The following is a 10,315-nucleotide window of genomic DNA, read 5'->3' as shown; positions in this document are numbered from 1 at the left end:
GCGCTCTATTTCTCTTTTTTTTTTTTTCTTTTTTTTTTCTTTTTTAATGTTTGGTAGTGAGTTAGTGACTATAAATGAGTGGAAAAATATTTCTTTACTTTTCTTATTTACTTTCGTGTGAGATACAACTGTTTTTAAAAAAAAATATAGTAAAAAACAACTTTATCTCACACTAAGCTAAGTAAGGTAAGTGATGAGGGTAAAAAAAAAAAAAAAAAAAATTATCAAGATGTAAATTTTATTCTAGTCTAATTTAAGTATATATGTGTGTGAAGTTCCCTCCTATAGACATAAACCACGGCTCTTTTCCTCCACATCTCACAAACACTTACACTTGTAGAGTGACCATAAAGCCAAAGGTGTACGGTGCTAAGAGAAGTTAGATATTTGGTAGTATAAAGGAAACTTTTTTTTTTCTTTATACTATTGAATAAAGGAAAATGCAAAAAACTATCTTCACATAAAATTTTTCATTAAAAAAAATATTTTAAATTGTCTAAAATTCCACATTTTTTAATAAATACAATAGGAATTGAACCAATAACTTATTTTCTTTCATTTTTGGGCTATTAGACCTAGATCTTGGGGCATATGTATAGGCTCCTATATGTATAGTTTATACACACAATACCATTACTCTAGAATGTATTGTTTTTTAATTGTGAGACAATTTCTAGGAAATAGTGTATTTAAGCCTGAAACAAAGATGAAAGGCAGGGGTGAAAAAAAACTAATAGGTTGGAAGTTACATGCGTTTACATGTTTTTCCTAATATTCAAAACTAAAAACAAGAAAATTTCAAATTTGATATTCCATTTGCAAGGAAAAAAAAATCAAATCAAATCAAATCAATTTTCTTCATTTTCAATTTTCCTTTAATTTGCAACAATGTTATTTTACACAGATGCTCTCTCTCTCTCTCTCGCCTTGACCCAACTGTCACACAACTTCAAACGTAGTAGGTTTAAATGGCCACTTCCATATTCACACCCATCTGATTTATGAGAAAAATTATCAATTTTGGGTTTTGACCACACTTTACGGATAGAATAGCTTGGCAAAAAGAAGCTCATTCCAAGTATCTTGAAGGCCAGGTAAACACCAATGTACACAGTCCGCATAGCTATAAGGGTTTGCTATTTGCTCAGGAGTCAATGGATTCCATTGCTTCTTGTAAATTTGAGTGTGGGCGTCTTTCCTATAACTTGAGAGTTTGGTAATATTGAGAAATGTAATGGGAAACTTTGATTTACTGAATACTTCTCCAATCACCTCCATTATGCTTCTTCGGCAATCTGAACCCCAGTAATTTGGATCTTCAATAAGAGTAGTCTGATTGTAACAGTTAAGACCTGGTTCACCTTCCCAGTCAATGCTCCTGTCAAATTTTATGTTCAATTAGAGTAGTGTCCCTTTATATGCTTTTATGTGTGATATAAGAGATTAATATTAAAATCCCATAAAAAAAAAGGTGGATACTAAAAGTTTTACTATATAGAATTGGGTGAAACTTGTGTCCAGTGCCATTTTGCACTAGACACAAGCCTTTATCCTATAGAATTTACAAACTAACGTATCAATGTTTGAATACAACACACAAAAAAAAAAAATTTATTTATTTTGTTTTTGATATGAAATCATTTACATTCATTATCACATTATATTGTAAGGTTTTTATAATAGAATTCGTAGTTATTTTAGTATTTTTCATTCTTTTATATAGAACTTATGATAAATCTCTATGCTGATCACTAGCTAATTAAATGAGAGCTAGAGAACATAGCATCAATATGGTAATATATTTGCAATACAATTTTGTGAATGGTTTATTAATTTGTTTACAGCCATGCCTGGTGAAATATTACTAGCTCATTTACTTGTCAGTTTGGGTTTAGGTGGGAGATCATCTATGTCTTGGCCCTCTTGGCTAAAGCTTAGAAGTCTCCAATTTGTTGTTTTTACATGAACCTTTTTTTTTTTTTTTTTTAATTTGTAGGATATACATTAGTGTAAAATTCATTCTTTATCCTTGGTAGCTAGTGGGGCAGCCACCTAAAATCACAATTCTCCATTCTATGTCAAACTCAGTAATAAATCTTCACTTATCTTGAAAGTTTAAGCTAAATATAGTGAACTGAGTGAAGTCATGACTTGAATTCAAGAGTCAGAGCCACCCACGTTGATGGTATGATAAAATGGTTACTTGTCCCAAAACTTAAACCGGTAAGAGATGATGAATTTAATCTTGACCATTATTTTAAAACTCAACACCCTCCCATTCTATCCCTGAATGAACTTGGTACGTGTGCACTCATCCATATGAGAGAGAGTTGGGTTAATGAAAAAGACAGTTAAGATTAGAGGTTGCAAGCCTAAAGAATGCTTACTTTGCATGAGAAGGTGACATGCTAGTGAAGAAGACTCTTGTTTTCTTGGGGTCCATATTCTTCCGCACCCATCTTAACATACTTTTCATTGCCATGCGATATGCATCCTCAGTTGATATCTCGACAATATCTTTCACTTCATCATCGAAGGATCCTAGCCTGAAAAAATTCAAGCCATTAGATCAAGAGGAGATAATACTAATGGAGAGGTGAGTAAGTGATTTTGTAGAGCAAGAACTTACAAGATCTTCATCTTCAAGCCGGTCATCCACCAAAGATAGGTATTGAATACTAATATATCAACGCCTTTCCAGTATCGTCCGTGCTTATTGATCGAACCTTTTCTAACAATCCTATCAGATATCCTATGAACGACAGCATTATCTGCGTTTGATTCGAGAAGAAATGGAGCCCAATAGAACTCAATCGTGGCATTGTATTTCTAAAAATAGGGAAACAAAAAAAAAATGTTACAAAAATAAACATAAAGCAAAATGTGAACACTTGGATTTGTAAATGTGATACAGAATTTGAATGTCACCTTGGCTGTGAAAACAGTTAGTGAATCGAAAGTTTCCATGGACTTTTCATCCTCAGGTATAAGTTTATGGAGAAGACACACCATTGAAACATATTGGCCCCGGTTCAAGGAATCCCCGACAAACATCATTCGCTTTCCTCGGAGAGTCTCAAGCATCAATGTGGCATTAAAACTTTACATAATTAATTTGAGAGAACAATATTAATAATGTGCTACATTCATTGGAAAGAGTATGAATTCAATATGAAGAACAATATCTAGTTAGCTTATAGGTTAAGTAAAAACTAATTAAAATGTGAGTGTTGGTGTAGAAAATTCTTTGTGTTTCATTAGGTTTTAATTAATCCACCAAAGTAAAATGTCTAGCAAGGATAAATGTCAAATTGATACAATTAAAAAATTAGAAGCTAAATTAAAATATAACGTAAAGTTAAGGTGAATTTACCCGTATACCAAATTGACACTATAGGGCCAAATGCATAGTTTATTCATTTTTAAAACACATTTTGAAATTATTACCGAATATAAGAAAAAATTAATTATAAAAAAACACTTTATATTTCAGAACTGGATGGCACGTTGCAGGTGGGTCCCACTCCACCTTTGTGCATATCGCCCACCTACTGCAGGTGGAAGAGAGGGACGTGCTTCTTTGAAAGTTATTGCAGCTGGTTGACTTGTCACTTTGTATTTTTGGCTCATTGGCTGAGATCCAAAGCTCAAAGGAGCATGAAAGCCAGCCGGCCAGCCGGTTTAATATATATCAACAACCAGTTCGAAACACCAGTCAAGAACAAAAGCCGCCAATTTGACTCATGAAATTTAGATTATTTATGTTTCCACGGTTCTTCTCAATAAAAAAAAAAAAAAAAAAAAATCGTATTCCTTATTACAATCTTAATTAATTTGTTATTTTTAGAGTCTTTCTAGAAAGTTGGAATTTAAATTCTAAATCACCATTGTAATTTGATCAACAAACATTTTCAAAAAATAAAAAACATATTTGTTAATTAATGTATTTGAACTTGACGACAGAGTGTAATTAAAGTGTGTGTTGTTTAGTATTAGTTTATTTCTCAAAAAAAAATTGTTAATTAAAAAAAGTACAACCTTCTTACCAATGTTTTCTTAATTTTCAATAAATCTACCTATACATTATTTTTTTAAATTTTTTTAAGATAAGGTAAACTTATTTTTAACTTGTCACCGGTTCAAATTTAGTTTCTAGCACATAATTTATTTGCATGACGATCCGTTTTACAAATGAATTAATATGGGTGACATTCTGAATTTTGGACTTTTCACTTGCAAAGACATGAGTGCAAAAAGAAAAGGAAAGCAAAATAATGTATATGATCAGGTAGATCCTTAGACACTTGTCACTTTTTTTTTTGCTATCACATAACTTATTATGCAGCAATTACTGCATACTAGCATCCAGCATGCAGTCAAACTTTTTCCAGATTAATAATTCTCTTCCAATTCAACCAAAAAAAAACCCCATTGCCGAGAATGATTAATGCTCATTTAGTCATAATTAGCACTCTATATTCCTTTAATCTTTGTGTTAATGGTACTTTAACTACCATACAAAAATGTTCTAAAAATTGATAATCTAACTCTTAGCTTAAAGAGCCTTTTTTTTTTTTTTGGGTTAACTGTGTGTAATACTTACTTGGGAAGAGAACAATCATTTGGCTGCCATTTCCAATATTGATATTCCTTATCAGGTCGCCCATGTTCTTGGCACGTCAATTGTGGTTGAATGTACGGACATTCCGATTCTTGATAATGAGGTCGAGTCAACTCGTCCCTAACCCAGCTCCCACTGAAGACGTCACAACTTTCCTGGGTCTTCCCCATCGCAAAGGGCAGCTTCTCCCACTTTTTCTCTAACCCCAAACAAAACCCAACTCAATTTTTCGATAACAATTATCATGTGCACACACACACACACACACACACACACATATATATATATATATATATTTTTTTTTTTTTATATATATATAAGTTTTAAGTCGGATGGTTGGGTGAGCAACTCACCTGTTCTGGAAACGGGTTGGCCCTGGTCAGCGTAGATTTGGAGTTGTTGGCTGAAGATGCACATGAAGTCCTCGCCATAGAGAATTGCGACGAAAAGTATGAAAGCTAGTAAGGTGAAAAGGAAGGGAGAGAGACGAGCTTTTCTGATGAGAACAGAGGAGGAGGAAGATATTGGTGGCTTCATTTGTGTTGTATTGTATGTGCATGAAATATTTCATAGACAACCATTGATGGTTTTGTTGTTATGAGTTTCTTGACGAGGTTGGAGATATCAATGATATATGGTGCTTTGCAAGCCTAATATAAACTTTGATTGTAACGTTTTAATTATATTTTAAACAGGAAAGTAGGAAAGTTCTAAAACTATAGCTATTATTTGCATTTCATTTCTCATAGTTTTTATTTTTTATATATGATAATAGGAATAAGAGAATTTGAATCTAAATGTCTCTATTAAAAACATAAAAAAAAAAAAACATACCAATTATGCAACATTTTTTTATATCAATTATTGGAACGAGAGAATTTGAATCTAAATATCTTTGTTAAAAACACCAAAAATATACCAATTATGCTACAAAACTCTTACCTCACATCTAACATAATTGAAGATGATTCTCCGAATATTATAACACCTACTACGTATAATATATGGATCAATTATTATTTCCTACAATTTTTTTTATAAATGCACAGCTAATAATAATTGTAGTATTACTTATTTGAAACATTGTCAAGCCGAAGTCTATAATGATTGGTAACATTCTCTCTGTCGATCCTTGGATGTCGGACCTCTTGTTTGGGATCCACACACGTTCAACTGGTAAAATGTTGGAGGGGAAATGTAATGTCATGTTTCATAATTGAAAACTAAAAATAAAAAGAATGTGGACAAGAAAAATTAAGATTGTTTTTTAATGGATATAATAAGATTTGGTATTTACAACGTTTTATAATGATTTTTTTTTTTTTCCATTTGACCAAGAGACTAACATGTGTTTTGTGTGTAGACGAGATTTGATTCCCTTATTTACGGACTTATATTAATTGGAATTCACTTAGGTTCTATTTGTTTCAATATTAACATTTTCTAAAAAGTGAATCCTTTTCCAAAAAAAAAAAAAACTATCTCATGTCTTTATTTAGTTTCATGTGAGATAAAATAGTATTCTAGAAAATTTTAGCAAAAAACAGCTCTATCTCACACAAAGCCAAATTAGGGAAATGTAGAAAATTATCTTCACATAAACTTTTCCATTAAAACAAATAGAGCATTAGATATTTTAAATTGTCTAGAATTCCACATTTTTTATAGGATTTGAACCTATAACTTATTTCTTCTTTCATAATCCAAGTGATTTATATATTTATAAACAAGATTGGTTTTCTAAAATCCAAATCATTGTGTAAATTTTATTTTACATTTCTAATTACATTATGTTTCAAAGAGTGACAATGAATGATATTAATCATTTTATTAATGGAAAAAAAATTATGAATGGACAACATCTTACCAAAGTTGATGGGATCACATCCCTTTTTTATATATAATTGTGATGCTTTGTCATAGTTTAGATTATTTATAAGGTTAAAATACTACTATTCATCTTATAAATATAAGTAAAAAGATATATCACTTATTTAACGAAATTTGAATAATTTAAGCCTTGCATATTTGAAAGATATATCAGTAATTTAAATGAAATTTGACCATTATTTACCTTAAGCCTTGCATATTTATTAAATAATTTAAACCTATAAATAATATGATTATAAGATGTAAACAATCAAGTTTCATTTCACTTTAAGTTTTAAGTTTTAACTTAAAGTAGGTTTTAACTTATAACCCATGCTTACGAACACAAAAAATTCAACAGTAGTGATGATGAGGTTATTTTACTTAAGGAAGTAACACAGTCACCTCATCTTTAACAACTAGTATTATAAATTGGTTATTTGACACAAAATTAAGAAAGTTAAAATGAAAACTTAGTCCAAAATTAAATCATAATTAGAAATTAATTTCGATTCTAATATGTATAATGCCACACAATTGAGCATCTTAAAATATACAAGTTTTTGGCATTTTGCTTGCTCTTGCATTCAACTCCTTTCAATTGTCGGTTAACCATTATTCTCATACGTACAGTGATTGTACGTTCCTTGTGAGCTTTATTATAAAATTACATTTAAGAACAAAGTCTCTTAAATCTCATTAAATGATTCAAACAAAAATAACTATCTCACAGAATTTAATACAAGGTAAGTCTTTTTTTTGGTCCCATTATGTCCCAAATGTGATCTATAGGTAGGGAAGTCAATTCAATTGTCATGTTAGTGCTTTTGGGAAAAAATAGAAAAAGGAACTAAAGCCTTTATTAGAAGGGGCGTGATGAAGAAGAGTAGTGGGTGCATTATGATCTTTGAAGGTTATAATGTCGCTTGGCTTTGAAGGTAAGAGTGTCTAAGAAAGAGAATGAATCATACTACTTTCCTTTTCTTTTTTTTAACCTTTCCTTTTATTTCATGTTTAAATACAAAAGAGATTGATACACTAATGAAAGGAATCGTATTCGTTACTTTTAAATATATATATATATATATATATATATAATCATAACAATTATAATGGTTACGACAGAAGGCCAAGAAATATGATAAAATATGGGAGGGTTTAGGTAGACAGTGATTGGGTATTTGTTAACATTTCAGCTTCAAAGTTGGCTGGCATTCAACTGCTCCTCTAGCCCCAAATTCTTTACCAAAAAAAAGATTAAGATTGCAGCTGTATGTCAGCGATAGTCAGAGCTGTAATAGCGATTGATCAACTATGTTGATGTTTGTTCTTTACCTTATTCTCTAAAAGCGAAAAAAAATATAGAGGTGATTGAATTCGTTTCACTTGTCTAATCAATGTTCAGTGGTCCATTGTCTTCATGTTTTTGCTTAAAAATGATGCATAGCAACAACTTAAAGCTGTTCTTAAAATTTCGCACGAGTATGACTCCATTAATAAAGAAGAGAGGGACAGCACAAGACCCCATTTAAGATGGAGTAGAATTGTTTGTTTTTGAAGAAATGGAAGTGGGTGTGGCAATAAGAACTATAATTATGTGTGTTACAATAGTATGACACAAGCAATGACATAGATTTTAGGTTATCTTTCTCTGGATGTTTCTTTTTCTTTTAGAAGGCATGAGTACAGATTAAGCAATACTAAAATGATGCCTGTAAATAAAATACGTGAATAATGAAGCTTTGATTGTTTATGCTTTGCAACATGATGGATGTCATTCACCATTAGATTAAATCTTAAGGAAGCTGCTCGAGCTTTATATATACTTACGATAACCTGAGCTGGCAATCTACAACTAAACTTCCTTCCTCACAAGCCGAACCTTCACAAAATTTTCTTTGATAGGACTTGCTATTGCCAATGGGTGCTGATGTCTTTCAAAAGAGTAAAGCAAGCCACATGCTGATTCCAAGAAAAAATTTCAATCAGGTATTTCCCATTTCAATCAGGTATTTCCCATGTAGTTTCACTTTCTTTTTTTATATTTTGTTAAGTTTCACACACATCTGGTGGGGTCTTGAACTCACAACTTCACCCTTTACCTGACACTTGCAAGAAAAGGAGGTGTCAATTTTGCCCAAATTTATTGGCTAGTATTTCTTATATAGTTTTTAGAATTGAGATCCGGTGCAATAGCAAAAAGCTATCGCACTGTGCAATTAACCATGATGTCTGAGAGAGAGGGGAAAAAATAAAGTGTAAAAGTAAAATGGTAAAAGATTGAGAGTTAAAAAAAAATTTATTTAAGGGCTGAGATTAAAAGTGACTTTTGCAACTTTTAATCTCAACCATTGATATCCTATTGCATGGTGCAATAGCCCTAGTTTTTGCACCAGATCTTAATCCATAGTTTCTGTGCCACTAGTGTTATTTGTTTTACCATGGATACATTGATTATGTGCTCATCCAACAGGCAAACACCGATTAAGACTCAACAAAGTAAATTAATGTAGCTACAAAGCAGGAACATGGAATAGTACACTACACTCTATGGAAGCTTTTACCGACTTTAGATCTTTTATTGATTAATAATCATAGCAAAATATTTCCTTACCTTGGTATGCTTAGATAGGAGGTAACAAGTTCATCTAATCCATGGGCTATTGCACCGAATCTCAATCCATATAAAGTTTCTGTACCACTAGTGTTATTTGTTTTACTATGGATACATCGATTATTTGCTCATCCAAAAACACCGATTAAGACTCAACAAAGTAAATTAATGTAGCTACAGAGCAGGAACATAGAATGGTACACTACACTCTATGGAAGCTTTTACCGATTTTAGATCTTTTATTGATTAACAATCAGAGCAAAATATTTCCTTACCTTGGTATGCTTAGATAGGAGGTAACAAGTTCATCTAATCCATGCAGATCACCCTCAAGCATCCATCCAAAGGGCGCATGCACATAACTATATCAACAGTATCTGAACACCTATATGTTCTATTCAGTATCTGACATCTAAAATATTTTATGAGAGTTTTTTTTTTCCCTATCAACTGCAGTTATAAGATTACATATAACTGTGTGAATAAAATATTAACAACAAACACCATTCAAAATGTCAAACAAAAACAAAATAGGAGAAATTACATTTTACCACCTAAGGTGTAATTGTGTTTCGGTTCATGAGTTTGATGTATTTAAACTGTAATAAAATTGGCACAGTGTTTCCTGTGCTGCTTTTCAAGTTACATGAATTACACATTCAAAATTTTTAACAATTTGGGGCAGAAAAAAATACTAAAGGAGGTAACCTTAAGCAGGTAAGAGTATAAAAATTCGTAAAAATTCCATTGATATCACAACCGGGAAATGTGAGTATGTGACATTGACTAGTAAGAACAATGATAGCAGCATTTATGGTCACAGCTTTAGGGATTACAATTAATTGAATATCATTGATGATAAATATTTGGGTGTAAAAGATACCAAAAAGCACCTGTAATATGGTGGTATATCTCAAGCAATGGTGGTAACTCTGCTACAGATCTAAAAAGGAAAAATCCACTCTGTTGAAGCGGTTGGGTGAACTGAACATTGCAATTGTATGTTTTTTTTTTTTTTTGAGAAAATTGCAATTGTATAATAAATTTAATCAAGAAATTCAACTTGTAGTATTTAAACTAATACCAATGGAAGAAAATATGACAGAAACACTAAATCAAAGGAATAGGACAAAAGAAAATAACATTTTGGTCTGAGGAATTGAAACTACAAACAAAATTTTTTTTTTTCTATATTCTTTTTTGTAGTCTCT

General features: G+C 31.3%; 1 protein-coding gene and 1 long non-coding RNA gene across 2 annotated transcripts; one reads left to right on the top strand and one right to left on the bottom strand.

Annotated features, from left to right (window-relative positions):
- Positions 1 to 833: 833 nt before the first annotated feature.
- LOC112017731 (protein trichome birefringence-like 33) lies at positions 834 to 5,261 on the bottom strand. Its single transcript, XM_065777115.1, has 6 exons — positions 4,975 to 5,261; positions 4,604 to 4,820; positions 2,929 to 3,100; positions 2,630 to 2,829; positions 2,388 to 2,546; positions 834 to 1,378 (listed from the first exon to the last, which is right to left on the bottom strand). Exons 1-6 carry the CDS (start codon positions 5,156 to 5,158, stop codon positions 1,039 to 1,041), a joined length of 1,272 nt encoding a protein of 423 aa, XP_065633187.1. The 5' UTR covers positions 5,159 to 5,261; the 3' UTR covers positions 834 to 1,038.
- Positions 5,262 to 7,829: 2,568 nt separating this feature from the next.
- LOC112017751 (uncharacterized) lies at positions 7,830 to 9,749 on the top strand. Its single transcript, XR_002883505.2, has 2 exons — positions 7,830 to 8,479; positions 9,427 to 9,749. It is a non-coding gene; the product is annotated as an uncharacterized LOC112017751 (long non-coding RNA).
- The last annotated feature ends 566 nt before the right edge of the window (positions 9,750 to 10,315 follow it).

Source organism: Quercus suber, unplaced genomic scaffold, assembly GCF_002906115.3.
Source record: "Quercus suber isolate HL8 unplaced genomic scaffold, Cork oak 2.0 scaffold_148, whole genome shotgun sequence".
Taxonomy (NCBI): Eukaryota; Viridiplantae; Streptophyta; class Magnoliopsida; order Fagales; family Fagaceae; genus Quercus; species Quercus suber.
Note: the sequence above shows the minus strand (reverse complement) of the source record. Positions and strands in the feature narration are given on the sequence as shown.